The sequence below is a fragment of the Carassius carassius genome, chromosome 30, assembly GCF_963082965.1.
Source record: "Carassius carassius chromosome 30, fCarCar2.1, whole genome shotgun sequence".
Taxonomy (NCBI): domain Eukaryota; kingdom Metazoa; phylum Chordata; class Actinopteri; order Cypriniformes; family Cyprinidae; genus Carassius; species Carassius carassius.
Window position 1 is genome coordinate 20038511 of NC_081784.1, and position 18018 is coordinate 20056528.

The 18018-nt window shown below is 36.0% G+C and overlaps 2 protein-coding genes across 4 annotated transcripts; one reads left to right on the top strand and one right to left on the bottom strand.

Moving 5' to 3' along the window:
- The first annotated feature begins 1561 nt into the window (after positions 1-1561).
- On the top strand, positions 1562-6837 carry LOC132110852 (DDB1- and CUL4-associated factor 10). 2 transcript variants are annotated; one of them, XM_059517871.1, is made up of 7 exons: positions 1562-2053; positions 3080-3193; positions 3486-3683; positions 4269-4471; positions 5008-5079; positions 5223-5368; positions 5447-6837. In XM_059517871.1, the coding sequence occupies exons 1-7, from the start codon at positions 1689-1691 to the stop codon at positions 5816-5818; spliced, it is 1470 nt and encodes a 489-aa protein (XP_059373854.1). In that variant the 5' UTR covers positions 1562-1688; the 3' UTR covers positions 5819-6837. The 2 variants fall into 2 exon arrangements, with proteins under 2 accessions (XP_059373854.1, XP_059373853.1); XM_059517870.1 differs by having other exon boundaries at positions 1563-2053; positions 5005-5079.
- An 825-nt stretch (positions 6838-7662) lies between these two features.
- cpxm1a (carboxypeptidase X (M14 family), member 1a) lies at positions 7663-16624 on the bottom strand. 2 transcript variants are annotated; one of them, XM_059517880.1, is made up of 13 exons: positions 16270-16624; positions 15164-15273; positions 14936-15075; positions 13785-13869; positions 13406-13556; positions 12557-12645; positions 12355-12478; positions 11688-11884; positions 11383-11508; positions 9720-10014; positions 8988-9127; positions 8798-8900; positions 7663-8377 (listed from the first exon to the last, which is right to left on the bottom strand). In XM_059517880.1, exons 1-13 carry the CDS (start codon positions 16526-16528, stop codon positions 8067-8069), a joined length of 2130 nt encoding a protein of 709 aa, XP_059373863.1. In that variant the 5' UTR covers positions 16529-16624; the 3' UTR covers positions 7663-8066. The 2 variants fall into 2 exon arrangements, with proteins under 2 accessions (XP_059373863.1, XP_059373862.1); XM_059517879.1 differs by having other exon boundaries at positions 11329-11508.
- Positions 16625-18018: the final 1394 nt, after the last annotated feature.

Sequence of the window (18018 nt, forward strand, 5' to 3'; positions counted from 1 at the left end):
GCTGTTGTTACACTGTGATGGCGCTAGAGGGCGATGTGACTTCGGTGTACAGTGCGCTTCTATGCAAGGCTTGCACAACAGAAATGACTTGTTTTGACTTCATGTGATCCTGGAGGACATTAGTGTCTGCGGTTGGTGAACCAGTATACTTATAACTGGTGTGTTAAAGGCATATAGTCGTAAAATCATATTAGACACAACTTCTGGGGAAAAAAATAATAAAAATAAAGGATTCTTTTTTGTATTACTATTCTGTTTTCAGTACATAAATCAAATGAAATCCGTTTAAAAATACAACATTTAGACAAAATGTGTTACAACAGTTGACACTCCAATAAGACACTCTTATTTCTGATTATCTGACTGCTGTTGTCATTTTCCATGTGGTATGTGTCTGAAATCTCTTCATGTGTTCTGATCAGCAGGTTAAGATGTCATTATGGGTGGCAGCTTTGGGACGAGGTGTGGACTGCCTCTGTCTTGATTTTTATGGTGCTATTGATTTGGAAAAGCTTTGTTTCTCCCATCACAAGTTGAATATGAAGGACTGTGAATCCACCAGGTATGAATTTTCAATCAGTTGATGTAGAAAATTAAAAGTTCAAAGCATTTGTTTTCATTTGTTTTGGCTCATATAGGTGTATTCACGGAAGATGCTTATTGGACATGCACATGGTATGGAATAAGTTAACACAGTGTCAAGTAAAATAAAGGCTTTTTGATTTTTATATTAAAAAGACTTACCCCCGGTTTCACAGACAAGGCATGTTTATAATAACTTAAAAATAACTTTAAAATCAATATGGCCCGATCTGTGAAACAGGGCCTTAAAGTCTTAAACAAAGAAATCAATCAAAACTGTCTTACTTTTTTTTTGGAAGCATGAAAAACAGAATAACAACAAATAACATAAAATGATCATAAACACACACACATATACACATATACGTTTAAGTTTAAAAGCTTTGTATATATAATATTAGATAATATTAGGGCAGTTGCATACATTTGAAAAGTTTTAGAATTTTTATAAGCTTTTTATTTTGTGATCTCATATTGGAAAGGGTTTCAAAATATATTTAAATTTACCGGCTTTATTTATTTATTCATTTATTCATTCATTCATTGTTATGTATGTCTATTTTAAAGTCAACCTAAAATGAAATAGAAAAAGGTCAATAGAAATATAAATGTTTTAATATCTTCAACTGATATGTTAAAAAAAGTAAATTTATCACAAACACTATGAATATACTGTATTTGCTAACAGCTGCATAACAACCGTGAATAATTTTGTAAAGTACTTTTTTTACTTTATTAGAAATAACATTTTTGCATGGTAATATCTAAATGATATGCCAAGATATACAAAGAGTCATTGTGATTTACAACAATAACGTTTTTTTATTTATTTATTTTTATTTTTTAATAAAACTGTTATTAAAACTTTTTTTTCTTCCAAAACAGCAGATAGAATTTACAACAAGTTGGGTATTTTGTTGGATCAAAGCTGTCTTACTAGATCAGCTAATTTATGCAGAGAAGGATCCGGAAATACGTAGTCTGTTGTCTCCGCACACATCCGCAGCACTCTTGTGTTCATGGATGTTTAAGCGGTTTCTGCACAGATTGCTAGACGGCCTGGCTCACAGGTCCAGAGCCTGTCCGCTGGCAACATCCGTGCAACAATGAGCTCGGGACAGCCGAGCGACACCGAGGCGCCCGAAGAGCCGCGCGCTGCGGAGGACAACGACGACAGCGATGAAGACGAGGGCCGCCAGAGGAACGTTACCGGGACGCAGGGCAGCTCGAGGCTCGAGTCGGCCGCGGACGGCGGGGCGGGCTCGGGGTGCAGGGTCTCGACCGCCTGCGACTCTCTCTTCTCGTGGATTTGCAGGAGGACAGTTGGCAGGGGGCCGTTTGTAGACCCCGCTCGGGATCATTTCCGTACCATGACACGACTTTATTCATCCATGAGCCCGGCTGCGGACTCGGTGAACCTCAGTACACAAACCCACGGGGCTGTCTTCAACCTGGAGTACTCTCCGGACGGGTGAGCGCTGACCCCGGGCTCGCACCGTCACGAGTCCCGGGGCTGACTTCATTTATTCAAGAGTCAAGATTGGTTTATTTGTCACATACATGTTTATATGACCAGCAGTGGACAGTGCAATTATTAAAGAATGAAAAAAACCCAAGAAAATTATATGTAAATATGGTATGGAAAAGTAAGATAATAAAATACATGTTGTCTCTTCAGTCATGTACACTTTTGACTATTTAGCATTAAACAAAAGCTTTTTCCAATTGTGTTCTTTGTTAAAACTTTGTATGTACTGAAACATATGAGTGTTAAAAGGAGAACTTGCTGAATGCTGATATTGTAAGTTTGCTAGCAGTCGAGTAATTCTGAATGTATAAAGATGAAAAAGAAATGGCTGTTTTCTTATACTGACTCCCTAATGACAACTACTTTAAAGTAACAAAAAAAAAAACTAAAATAAAAATTCTCCCATGTGAAAACATTTCAGATTTGGAAAAAAATGTAAATATAAATAATAATAATTAAATTATTAAAAAACAGTACAGATTTAACCATTCGTTTTTGTTCACAACAGGTTTTAATAATTATTTTCTTTATTGCATGTGTGCAAAAAACTAAGTAAAATTCTCACACAATAAGTGAACACGGCTTGCTGAACCGATAAGTTGATCAATGAAATTGTCATACTCTTATCATGGTGTGAGACATCACATGCAAAATGATCCGTTCTTTTAATAAAATATTTCAGACATGCAGGTATGATCCATGAATATTTATGACATGGAATGTTTGTGATGTCTGTGAATTGATAAGTGTGCACTATAGTATTGATTGACATTTCCCAGTAAGCTTTTACCTGCTGCTGAAATCTGTTGCAATGTAAATAAGCACTTAATGCTGTCTGTCTTAAAAATTGTTTTTACAGTCTATACTTTTTTTTAAGCAAAACTTTTTATATATATATAATAGAATACATGAACCATGTAGAAAAGTTCAGACCTAATTGACAAACACCTGTGTATTGCTTTTTTCTAGGTCAGTTTTGACAGTTGCTTGTGAGCAGACAGAAGTGCTTTTGTTTGACCCCATTTCCTCCAGACATATCAAAACACTGGTGGAGGCTCATGAGGACTGTGTAAACAACATAAGGTACACGTGCACACAGTATATGATTGATAAGAGTGTGCAGGAACCTCAGCTGCATGAACAAAAACGTTTCTATAACAGTGTTTAATGTAAGACCTGATTCACAGTAGTAGGAACTAATTCAAAACCGTTTGCATGTTGAACACTAGGATTTGCATACGGTACCCTTTGGGTGACTTGGTTGCTTCAGTTTTTTTCCTGCTTTTGTTTTTTCATCTCTTACACTCAAATACTGTCTGATACTTTCATGTCATCTAAATGTGATGTTGTATGGCTGATGTTGTGTATTATTCAGGTTTCTCGACAACCGGCTGTTTGCGACCTGCTCCGATGACACCACCATTGCATTGTGGGATTTGCGTAAACTCAACTCGAAGGTGTGCACATTACATGGCCATGCCAGCTGGGTCAAGAACATAGAGTATGATACAAACACTCGCCTGCTGGTGACGTCAGGATTCGACGGAAATGTCATCACATGGGACACCAACAGGTACGTTTTGTGGTTTGGAGGTGTGTGTTTCTTAGTTTACATCATTACATCACTTTTCTCACCAATGGATCCTCTGCAGTGAATGGGTGCCGTTAGAATGAGACTCCAAACAGCTGATAAAAACATCTCAATAATCCACAAATAATTGTCTAGATTACGTTAAGAGGACTCATTGTAGACCGAAGCAACCGTTTAAAGTTAAAAAAAATCTTAGTGATGTATTTGTTTCTTACAAAGATTCAGCTTTTCACTTCATAAGACTTTACTTGATGGACTGGATGGACTCATATTAGTTATTTGTGGATTATTGTGATGTTTTTATCAGCTGTTTGGACTTTAATTCTGATGGCACCCATTCACTGCAGAGGATCCATTGGTGAGCAAGTGATGTAATGTAAAGTGTTTCCAAATCTGTTATGATGAAGAAACAAGCTCATGTACATCTTGGATGGCCTGAGGGTAAGTACATTTTTAGAAAATGTTCAGCAAATTTAGATTTTTTTTTTTGTCAATTATTCCTTTAAGATTGCATATTTAAGTGGTTGTGTGCAACTGTGTGTCATTGTGCTGTCGTTGTTTGTTTAGGTTCACAGAAGATGGCTGTCCACACAAGAAGTTTTTCCACACTCGCTATCTAATGCGGATGCGCCTGACTCCAGACTGCAGTAAGATGTTGATCTCCACCTCCTCTGGTTACCTGCTCATCTTACATGACCTTGACCTCACCCAGAGCCTTGAGGTCGGCAGCTACCGCATCCTACGGGCCCGAAGAGCTCCTCTCAGCACAGGTGCATACATAAAGCATAAACACATAAGATATAAGTGAGTCTGAAATTATGAGATATGGAGGCGGCATGGGAATGGGTTAGTGTTCAAAGGGTGAAATTTAAGAATGGTGTTTCTTTTAGTTCATTAGCTGGAATTTGAACTGAATCAAACATTTATTAGTATGAATGCTGAAAAATGTTGTGCTGCTTAATGTTTTGTGGAAACATACACATTTTTCAGGATTTTGTGATGAAGTTCAAAAGAACAGCATTTATTTGAAATAAAAACTAAAACGTTATGCTTGTCTTTACTGTCACTTCTGAACGATTTAATGCATCCTTCTTCAATAAAATTATTCGTTTTTAAAAAAAATTAACAGGAGTGTACTGTTATGATGTGTGTTTGACTTGTTCATGGGTAACTCATAAAATATTAAGTACAATTACTTTTAATAAAGTATCATTGAAAACTACTGGTTAATTATGTTGCAAATCCTGTCACTATCATAATAATTTTCATCATTTTTAAGATGAAGGCTCTTCTTTTCTTTCAGAAGGTTCATCAGCAGGTTCCAGGTCGGCAGGTTCCCGTCACACCATTGACAGTAAAACCCATCCACACAGAGAGGGTAAGACTGGATGATTTCAATACAAGTTATTTATAAAACTTGTATGTACATTAGGAGTTTAGTTTTTGGATTGTGTACCTTTTGAACCTAATGCTGGGCTCTTATGAGTTTTTACTCCAGTGTTCTTATTTTGTCTTATGCAGGTCTTTCACCCAGAAACAGTCTTGAGGTTTTAACCCCAGAGATCCCGGGTGAGAAGGACCGTGGGAACTGCATCACCTCCTTGCAACTTCACCCTAAAGGCTGGGCCACGTTGTTGCGCTGCTCCAGCAACATGGACGACCAGGAGGTCAGTGCTGTGACCTGAACCTAAAAAGTGTGGGACATGCAGAATTAATTCCAACAGTCTTGTTTCTGTCTTTCTCAGTGGACGTGTGTGTATGAGTTTCAAGAGGGAGCTCCACCTCGACCTCCGGTGTCTCCTCGCTGCTCTCTGCGTCTCACGCACTACATCGAGGAGGCTAATGTCGGCCGAGGCTACATTAAAGAGCTGTGCTTCAGTCCCGATGGCCGGCTCATATGCTCGCCGTACGGTTACGGCGTGCGCTTGCTGGCGTTCGATGAGCACTGTGCCGAGCTGGTGGACTGCATGCCTGTGCGGACGGCTCTGCTGCGAGAGATTCGCTCCATCTACTCTCACAGCGACGTGGTGCTCACCTCAAAGTTCTCTCCTACTCACTGTCAGCTAGCATCGGGCTGCCTTAGTGGACGCGTAGCTCTGTATCAACCACACTTTTAACACATACAAATGCATTAGAATTTACACTGATCGTTATATGAAAGAAGCAGCATCTGATTGGTCACATGGATAATGGGAGAAAAAAACTACCTTAGAGTGTGTGTGTGTGTGTGTGTTTGTGAGTGTGTGTGTAAGGTCACACTGCATGTGAATGAACCTCTATATGTTTGTCATTTTTAGAAGTAATTGTTCTTTACGCTGTGTAAACTTAACAATCTGTATGAGAATGAAAGCAAACACTATGGAGGTTGAATGAGTCACATGAGCTTTAGAGAATTATGGGATGTTTTTTTGGTTGCTCATCCATGCAGCACTCCAGTAACTTAAGTCTGTCATTTTCATGTAACTGTAAGAAGTTCAAGTTGATGGCAGTTTTTGCATTTTGCCAAACATTTTAGAATTTGCAATGCCATGTTCGTTTTCACAAGTTTGTCACTTTTTGCTAATTGTTCATTTTTGTTTTTGGACTGCTTGTCTGTAACAACACTAAGTGAGGTCTGATTTGTAGATTGCCAATGCAGTATGTACCATGTACGTGTGAGTATTGGGATGAATAGGACTTCTGCCAATGATTGATTGAATGGACTGGAAATTTTGTAGTGTTCTGTTTTTCATATGCTCCTGGCCTCTACATGGACAATCAGCAGTTATGAAATGTTCAGAAGCTCGCGATGAACATCGGTAGGAGCTTTGCACTCTGGACGTGAGGACAATGGGAGAAGGCAGTTCTGATGCAGGTTTAACTGTTTTCATAGTTAACTGGATAAGTTTTTTTATACAGTTTAGCTTTCTTAAGATGAAAAAGGACAAAATCTGAATGTTCAGCTTTTCTGGGACTAATATCAGTTGGTCATCCTTCTCTTTTATTAAAATAGTGACCGTTCTTGAACATGGAAATTTAAAATCAGAGTCACAGTGAAAGTTACCTTTACTCTATTCTCTCTCGATTCACTCTATACATGTTAACCATACTTAGGATGAAGTGGTACAGATATATTAAATAAAGAAACCTTTTCATATCTTCTGTTTGGCTTACTGTTAAAAAAGCTGTTTTAAGCACCAATGAGAGTTGTGTTAGCATACCTTAGACTGATGGAGTGCACTAAAGTAAGCTTCAGCATCTGGCTCCCTTAAACAGACCATTTAGGATAAATATGTCACAAATACTGATTTGATCAGTAATGCAGTAAAAGCAGCAATGTTGTGAAATATTATTGCAATTTAAAATACAATTTTTCATTTTGATATTTAAAAATGTAATTTATTAATGTAATGTCACAGCTCATGTGATGTTTCAGCATTCATTTCTCCGGTCTTCAGTGTCACGTGATCCATCGGAAATTATTCTAATATGTTGTTTCTTATTAATGTTGAATGTTGCGATGCTGAATATTTTTTGGAGGAAACTCTGATACTTTTTTCAGGATTATTTGACGAACAGAGAGTTCAATAGAACAGAATTTATTGGAAATATAATTCGGTAACATTATAAATATCTTTGCCATCATTTATGATCAATTTATTGTATCCTTGCTGTATGAAAGTATTGATTTCCTTAAAGAAAAAAAAAATTATAAAGTAGTATGGCAAATGAACCGGGTTGCCCAGGAAGTGTGAACCCCACAAATCTACTGTTGTAGTGTTCTGTTCGGTTCTAAATTAGAGTCTTAACATTTATTTATTTATTTTTTTTAAACAAATGCAAAAATCATGAATTCAGATCAGGCATTGTTTCCCATTTCTTCTGAACTCTCCAATTTTTGTAATTGAAAGAAATGTCCTAAGCATTTTTTCCCCTCAAATTATCATGCAGCACTAAATTTAATTAGCTGAGGAAACAGAGCTGCTTTCTGTAAAATCCTTTATTAGTTTTATTATAATATCATCATTACATTATGAGTGTAGAAACCAGCTACAATCTCAGTCTTGCTCATAAGAAATCTCTTTTAGCTGTAAAAAACAAACAAAAGAAAAACATTCAACTGCTGAACAGCAGAGCAGGGATAAGCTGTGTAATCACATTGGGTAAAACAGCTGAAAAACAGTAGCATTAAATCCTTCACATTAAATCCTTGACTGGTTTTGGGGAACTGTTGTCTCTTATCTCATTATCAAAGATATGATGTTGTTAAAAAGTAGAAATGTGTTTCTAGAAATGGAGAGGAAGCTGTTCTGTCAGTTTGCAGTCCTGAATCTCAATGTGTCTCAACCTGCGGCAGACCGGCTCATTATTTTACGAATGAGCCGCTCACTTCCGTTTAACTTTGTTAAGACGCTGCTGTTGTTCTCGGCGGTGGTTGAGAATCTTGGTGCTGGCGCGGAGTTTGCGCATTCGCATGGCTCGGATCCGTACCTGATTGTCCCGGGGAATTTTCCCACCACTGGCCAGGATCTGTTTAAGACGATCCTGTGAAGTTTTGGTTAGGGTGAAGTCACAGATGGTCGCGTGGGGCTCTGACCCTACAGAGCAGTGGCGGATGCGTGGGAAATATCCTTCTGCCCACACCGTTATCTTGTACTCACCTGGATTCAACAAACGCCAGTAATCACCATCTACAGCTGCAAGCGTGTGAAAGAAAGGAAAGCATCATCATTTTCAGTATTAACAACATTATTGAATTGCTGTAATGAAGTTTATCTGGCATTGTGATTTCTAGAGAGATAACCATTAACTAAAACCATACAAATTCTGAATTCTGTTTACATCTCTCAATTCAGCTTTTTGTTTTTGTTTACATCTTGCAATTCAGCTTTCCTCTCAGAATTGCCAGAAAAAAAAACTAAGAAATGAAACCTAATAAATAAAAGTATATAGATATATTTTTTAGAAAACAAACTAAGAAAAATGACAAAACAAAATTGAAACTTTAAACAAACTAAAACATTTATCGGTATGTAAAAATCTCAATAGCTAAAATTCAAACACAAAATATTAACAGTAACTATAATATATATATATATATTGAGGCTGAGGTATACCAGATCTTATGTCATGGCCCAGGCCGTCCACCTTAATGACAGCATTTGCAATGCCAGCTCTAGTGTCCTTGTCCCTGATGACGCCCTTTATCCCTCTGTGCACCTGCAGAAGCCAGAGAGAGCCCATGAAAATGGAAATGGGTTCCAGCAGGATCATGTTCAGTGCAGGACAGAGGGAACGTGAACTGACCTGCTCCATGTACAGCAGGAGAGACTCCTTATTGTTCTCCCACTCGATAGGAAGCTCACTGACATGTGGGAACTTATCACAGGACAATTCTACAGTTATTTCGAAACAGTTCGTGTGGAGGTAGCTAAAGTCATTCATACCTATAAAGCAAAAATAAAATATAAGAAACGGAATATAAGACATTGAAATTAATCAAGTACATAAAGACTTTCACATATTATATATTTCATATTTCATGCCAAACAAAAATAAAATGTGGAAGGAATTATCAGTGTATTCATTCAAAAATAAAATGCAAATAGATTAATCACTTTTCAGATTGATGTTAATTCATGTTTAAAAGTGTACCAAAACAAATTAAACACACACACACACACACACACAATTTGGCAACAGTATAAAGTACATGTGCAATAAAAATTATTTATCAATTTATGTTTTAATATCATGTTAATAAATTTTTAATACATAATACATTGATAATTATTATTATATCCATATATAATATATATAATATATATATACCACTTGAGCTACAGGAACAGCTAAGTATTATTATATTATCTAAATATCTACACTCTACATACTCATGAATATGTTTTACAAGACTTTTACATTTGAATATGTCTGTCTCATCTCTATTAGAGATCCCCAGTTGCAGTTGAATGTTGTTTTATGAATTGATGAAGTTACACACTGAATGTATGCGTCACGTGTTTGATGTTTACTCACTCCCTGGTACAGTGTGCCAGTCCGCTCCATTGATGATGTTGTTGTGCTGCTGGAAGTCTTCAGAGTGACAGATCCTCCGCTCAGGGTTTGCCATCACCAGATTGGTGGATGCATAGACGGTGGCCAACCAACGGAAGAAATCGTTGTCTGCGGTGGGCGTGTCCTGGCGAGGGATCCAATCACGTGTACAGTCGAAAGGGTAAGTGACCACCAGCTCTCCCCCATGCAGATTAGCACTCAATACAAACGGGATGTCCTGCATCCAGCTGATTACAGCACGCGTCTCTGGGGCAACCTTGAACATGAATGTGCAAAAAAAACACACACACACACACACACACATATATATATCTATATATATATACAGCATATATATTAAAAACGTATATTACATAAGCTAGATGCCAGCTGTTTAGTTTACCAAATGTGCTAAAATAACTGAAAATATATGAAAATTATATATATATATATAAATAAATAAAATGAAAATATTATTTAAACATTATTATTATTATTATTACTGGTATAACATGGATATTATTGTTAACTAAAACCATACAAATTCTGAATTCTGACAACTATGCAAAACAACTCTGTATACTCTACAAAAACAAAACTATACAAACACAACTGCAATCTCATGATTTGGTTTAGGGTCTAGTCTAGGATCTTGGTCTGGGTCTAGTTCCAATGTGAGTCTGGCTCCTGTAGCTCCTCCCCCAAGCACAAAAGTGAAACATTGCCTATAATAATCTCATAATCCACAGAAAAGAATTCTGCGTTTGTGTTCTTTTATAAGGTTTTTTTCATATCGGAGTTTGCATCTATCATCTTGCATGTATCATATGTTTAACTGTTCTTTCACTGCTGTGTGTTTTTCCATCTGAGGCCCCGGCACAGGGAGCTTCAGCTGACAGGAAGTGCTCACATTCTTCAGATCTACTTGACCCTGATTCCCCTGTGCACAAAGTGTTCTTATCTGTACAGCAAAAACTAACAGACTATTGAACAGTTTAATGAAAGTAACCCTTAAGTCTAACTTTCACTGTTGGTCCAAATAAAACAAACAGTATGAGGGAACATAGAAACCTCTGAAAGAGCTCGAAGCTCTGCTGTTTTCATAGTCAAACGATAATCCGTTGCTTATCTAAAAAATTAACAATTTTGACTCATCTGACAAACAATATAAGCTCTTTTTGAAAAATAATAAGTCAGTTGCACCCAGAGTGTTTTATAAGTACACATACAGAAATGCCAAGCATGGAAGTTTATTTCTGCATTGGATAAAAAATTTAAAGGTAATTGCAACTTTTTATCTCATATTTCTTTTTTTTCACAATTGTGAGTTTATATATTTCAATTTTGACTCTTTTCTCAGTATTTAGAGATAAAAAGTAATATGTGTTCCTGTGGCTCAGTGGTAGAGCATTGTGTTAGCAGTGCAAAAGGCTGTGGGTTTTATTCCCAGGGAACAAACATACTGGTAAAAAAAAATGTATAGCCTAAATGCATTGTTAGTCGCTTTGTGTCTTATAATGTAAGTGTAGAACATTTTTTTAAAGTGGAAAAGGGCTGCCATAGCAAAGCATGGATGACAGTTCTTACGTACTAATGCTTCGGTTGAAGTGTAGTACTCTGGCATGGGAATGTAATGGTTGCTCACTCTCTTCTTGTCCATGGCCAACTCCTGAGCGTCCCACATGATGTTGTTGAGGTCAGGGAAGTTATGGTTCATGTCAATGCCTTCAAAACTGTAGCGTCCCAGAGCCCAGCCAGAGAGTTCTGAACCCTGTTGAAACAAACAGAAGCGCAAACAAGTACAAGTCAGTGATCACACTACAGTTAGTTCTCTGGGATTGTAAATAAAATGTAGAATCTTAATTATTTGTAATGATAATCAAAACTTCCACCTAAACTTCTACATTAAAGTCAGTGTTTTTCTTACATCAGTGTTTCGTCTTCGCTTACCTTCTCATAGGCTGTTTCATATCCGTCTGGGTTCATAGATGGCAACAGGTGGATGCGTGTGTCCTTCACCAGCTGTACGATACGCTGATTGCCTCGGTTATATCCACGACAGATGTACTGCATAAGGTTTAGCAAAAGCTCCCGGCCTAAAACTTCATTCCCATGCATCCCAGCAACATAGCGAAACTCTGGCTCACCTATTTGCAAACAGTGTTCATTTAAAATCATGCATTCACAACAATTTTATTTTTATTATGCACACAGAAAAAAATCTGATTGGACTAGAATGTTTATAGATAGTATAATGGAAAATTTTGATTGGAACATTTTCTACCCTCACAGAGAGATTAGAGCAGTCAAACTGCTAGATTATGCTTTTGGTGAGTCCCCAAAAGACTCGGATTAATGATGGAATGTTTATTCTGGCCAAATCAGAGATGAAAAGCAGATGTGTGACAACAACATGTTACATAAAGATATGATGACTGAGCAAAATATTGCCTAAAAGCAAAGAAAACATCTACTATCTGTGTTAAAGGACAAATGGGACATGAAAAATGAATTCTCTGGAAAAACATCATTGGAACATTGGAATTATGTGTGTGGTCTACTAGATTTAGAGACCTGAATAACTGCTAAGCTCCAGGGTCTTAAAGTGAACACTTACCAAGCTCATGTTTTCCTGGGTTATCAGATATTTCCATAACATAAAGCTTCAGTCCGGTGTAGCTCCTCCCAATCGTGTAGATCCGTGTGATATTTGGACACTCGTCATTCACAGACTTCATTAACTAGAGGGAGAGTGATGTGTGTCAGTTCACTTACATTAATGAACAGGATGAATATGAAGGTCTAAAAATCACTCCAACCTTCCTCATCTCATTGTAATTATGGTGTCTGAAGTCAAGATCATCTAAGGATCCGCTCTCACTCTCAGAAAAATGTTGGCTGTCAGGATCTAAACATATAGACAGGTTTAGTCAACTGCACTTTTAACAGATTGGTAATTTAAAACATGAAAACTGATAATATAATGATGTAAGATCTACAGTGGTCTTGTAAATAAAAAGAGTGAAAGAATACACTGGCGTTAAAGAGTTTCTGGTCAATAAGATTATTTCTGGAAAGAAATTAATACTTTTATTCAGCAAGGATGCATTAAATTAATTAAAAGTGACAGTAAAGACATTTATAATGTCAGAAATGATTTCTATTTCAAATAAATGCTGTTTTCAGCATTGTTAATAATAATAAACATGTCTTGAGCAGCAAATCACGTTAGGAAAAATTGTTAGCCTGAATGCAATGTAAGTCGCTTTGGATAAAAGCATCTGGTAAATGCATAAATTTATACATTTTTAATTAGAATGATTTACTAAGGATCATCTGACACTGAGGACTGGAGTAATTATGCTGAAAATACAGCTTTGCATCACAGGAATAAATGACATTTATTCAAACTTCATTTAAATTGAAAAATGTTTTACAGTATAACCTTTTTAATCACATAAGTACAGACTTAAATTATGGCGAGCATAAGAGATTTCTTTCAAAAACACTAAAACATCTTATTGACCTAGCAGTGTATGCATAAAAATAGCCTAATGTATTCATATTCAAAATGCTGTTTCAAATATAAAAAAAAATGGCAAAAACAAGTTTCCAAACGCCATGGTCTTGACCCAAATATTTCAAAGTACAGTAGTGTCATGTTGAACCTGGCACTGGGCAGCCCAGCACTTCAGCGCGGAGGCAAATGGTGCCATTGCTAAACCAGGTCTGTGGGTTAATGCGAATGTATTGTGCCACTAAGGGCTCAGGAAACAGAGCCAGAACCGGCGTCTCCAAATCTTCATTCCCGACAAACACCTGCATAGAGATTCTCAAATTAGGAGAGATGACACAGTACACAAATAGAACAGAAAAACTGTAAGACACATGTAGAAAAAAATGTTTACTTTACAAATAATAGGCTTTAGAGATTTTTATGCTTCTCTACTTTTATAAACTCCTAAGTCATGTTTTATCCTCATGGGAAGCCCCATGGTTCAGAGCTGACAAAAGTAGGTTACCGTTACTTATAAAACATAAACTCACGGCCTCCTCTGATCCATTCATGCAGGGCTGCCAGACCGATGAGTCATTACTGAACTGCACTTTATATGTGCGGACCCAGTTCAAGCTGCACACAAATAAAGACAAACACACTTTTGGCAAGACGAATATAATGAAAATCCATATATCCTGTAAAAGCTGACCTTTGTGAAAATAAAAAGTACATGTTAGCATACGTTGTACAGAAATACTTATTAGTATAGTACTTATTACAGAAATAATATACTTTAAAAGAATATACTTAAGTGCAAACTGAATGTACAGTAATGTTTTTCGGACCCTTAATTGCATGTATTTTATAATTAAATGAAAACATATAACTTACTAACATTCTTGTTAAATGAAATTAGCAGAACTGTAACTACGCATTTATATTAAGTTGCAATTTAGTACATTTAAAATATATTAACTTTATAAAATATATCACACTATATTAAAATGATAACCAAGTGCTATACATGTGCTTTACTATGTGTATATCTTTAAAACAAGGCAAACGATTATTAAAATATAATTATTTAAAAAACATACTTTGAAGAAATACATTTAACTCATTATTACAAAGTGCACTATAAAAGCGTTCTTAAGTGTGTTAAGAAACATAGTCATAAAAATGTTGTCTCTTTGAGTACATTTACGTTCCCTTTACTTCAATAATATCATATTATCTGCGAGTACAGTTTTTTAAATATACTTTTACCTTTTTAAGTACACTACACTAGAAGTGTACAATCAATACAATTAAGTGCAGAATTGTTTTTCAAAAAAGGATGCTGACACCAAACTCGAACTGTAAAGGTTACAAAGCTTTAGTAAAAAAGTAACAAAGTTAATGCAATACATGATGTTTACAGTGTAAATGTGATAAATATGTGTAAGAACGGAAATATCAACTGTAGTTCAGTATGCAAACATTATAATGACATCAAACCACACCGACAGATAAAATGATCTACAAACGTTGAATGAAGCGAGTCTGTGTTAAATGGTTGGAGCTGATTAGTTGCATAAAAAGACTAATTAGAGCAACTTCAGTAGAGTACCACTGCCTTGCAAGAACTCTAATAAAAATGTGTGTGTGTGTGTGAGAATAATGACAGTGAAGATGATGAAGCTCAAAGACACACACTGACCTCCAGATAGAGTTTCTGCCCTGGAGGATGACGCCAGTAAATAGTGTTGGTCTGAGAGCATTCAGCTGCAACCACTGTTCCTGATCCTCCACCCCAGCACACCACGCTCCATCATACTCATCATCATCTTCTATACCAGACTACAAACAACACATGTATGCAAATCCACAACATGCTACATCAAATCTACCTTCAAAAGCCTCTTAAACAAACACACAGTGGGCTGACCTGTATATTAAGGCGTCCTCTGTGAGGCCCAAGCCCAACGCTCAAATACGATGAAGACTCCAACTGATCATCAGAGACTTTCAGAGACTCCAAACCCAGCGGTGGACAATCTGATAGATTGAGATTGAGACAAACTAATTTAAGACTGATCAACTCTTACTCGTTAGGCCACAGAGGAGCCTGAGAATGTTTAGAAGGATTATAACATTGACTCTATGAATCACACACCAGTTCACTCTAAAAGTAAAGGTATTATGGTTTTCACAGCAGATTCCACAAAGAACCTTTCCATGAACATAACTTAAAAGAACCATTTTTTTCATGTAAAGAACATTTTAATAAACTAAAGAAACATTTTCCATGATAAAGAATGTTTTGTGCATTTAAAATTTTCCATGGATTTTAAAGGTTTCTTCATATTGATGCCCAAAAATAACATTTATTTGTGAAAGTGCAGGGAACAATTTTTTTCTGTCTCTAAATGGTTTCATGTGGTGCTTTTTTGAAATTACTCCAAGAAGTAAACATCTTCTTCTTGTGGGATTGCAGGAATGCTGAGCAAACAAATGTCCGACTGATTCACCGTTATTACTTAAAACAAATCATTTTTGTTGCTTAATCATTCATGTGTTCCCACAAATTCTTTACCTAATTTTCCCCTTAAGTACATAGTATATTTTAAACAAATGTGATCAGGAAAAAAAAATATTTTGCAACACAAAAAGTAAAAAGTTATGCATTATAAATAGATTAAGTGAAAAGGTATGTGCTGAATAAATTCTAATGCTAATATAAACTGAATAGACACTAGTGACTATTGGAATAAATATTAGTATGGTTGGTCAAATATTATGGACAACTTAACTTCAGTTTACCCAAAATGAGTGACTTTCTGTGTAGCCTTCTTTCTTCTGTGAAAAACAAAAGAAGATGTTTTGAAGAAAGCTGGTAACTAAACTGTTTTGATGACTGCCAACTTTAATTGTACAATTTAAAAAAATCCTAATATCTTATTTTATGTTACACAGAGATACATTTCACTGAACTATCACTTATAATAGATCACAGTTATTTTTAAGGCAACTGTTGACTGATCATGGACTCGCCTGGTTTTGCTCCATGGGTCTCTTTGTTCATCTGTTCTCCATCTTCACTTGCATTCCTCTGCGCCTGAGTGTGGTCTTCATCGGGTTTTGCTGTGTCCAAACTTTCAGTAACATTCCCCACCAGATTTAATACTGACTTTAAATCATTAGATTCAGATTTGGTAACATTATTATCGACTGTCTGGTTTTCAAATGAAAGACGGGCACGTGCAATGCAAAGTATTATTGCAGCACAAACGTGTAGTCTTTGCATAAGCATTTTCCTTCTCCTATAACCTATATTCGTGTCCAAGACTCCAAGCAGAATTTAAAAGTCAGATATTGGAAGAACGCCCCGTAACATAACCCCAGACCGCCGCCACTACCGTATATTGTAGAATAGCGCCGTGCGGACCGTGATTGTGTTGTTAAGACTACTGTATCATATTTGATAAGGCTTCCAATCCTTGAGTAACATCAAAAACATCATTTTTGCGGGGGGTAAGAAAAGGAAAATAATAAATATGTTATTTTAGAAAAAAATTTTTTTATGTAAACCCATTTATTCAGAAAAATCACGTCACGATTTACCTCATGTCAAAATATAATCTCAGTCATCAAATTGCATCGCATTATCCACACAATTAAAACTAACAGTGCTTTGATAAGAAAACTAAGCTTTTCAATATTATAATATTAGTTATGATTTTTGGGACATGAATGACACTGACAACTGATAAATAAATATGTATAAATCTGATACTGTTATAAAAGTCTCAGTAGGCCAATCAGAAACTCGTTTTAATAATTGGATTTAAACTGGAGAAAGCTTGCGCTATCGCCCAAAACAATTTCACCAACTGTAAAAACGTCCAATGTATTTTAAATGAAATGACTTTTAACATAACACATTGTCAAACTGTAAAGCTTGTATTACTACAGTACTCCCATACAGTAGCCTACACAATTATTTTCATTAAAAAAATACTGTAGCCTACGTCCCCCAAAGTTTTTTTAAAATGTTACAACGGTCGTAGTTTGCCGTTTCAAGACTGACTGAAATGTTGCCGCATACTTCCTTTACTGTACGTACAACGCACAAATAAGTTACAAAAAAAAAGACTTACTACAGGTAACATTTTGTCATTTTCTGTTCACCTGTACATACAGCACACACACACACACACACACACACACACACACACACACACACACACACACATATATATAAAAGTATTTTAAATACAAATTACAAGGTTTATTTAGTTGATATTTTGCCAATATCTCACGTACTGTATGTACAATATACTAATATTTTTAGCAATAAAATAACTACAGCAATTCACCAAAATATATTTTTTTATCAAAATATTTTTGCCAAAGCCTCCCTTCATATATGTACAGTATACAATTATTTACAAGAAAATTACTGCCCCAAAGTCACCAAAGGATTTTTCATGTTCCAAAGGTTGTAGTATAAAATGCTTGTGTATTACTGTACACACAATAAAGGAGTATTGACAACATTTCACCTGTAGTAAGTCAGTCTTGTAGCTAGGAGTGTACTACAACATTTGAAACATAAACAAACCCTTTTTGGGGAATTACAGTAGTACTTTTTTCTAAAAATATCTGTGTACAGTAAATTTAACCTGTAGTAGCCTACAATAGTCCGTTCCCTAGGAATGTACAAGCTTTGGTAAATGAAAAACCTTATTTTGGTAAATTATTGTAATTGTTTTCTAAAAATATTTGTGTACTGTAGCTGGC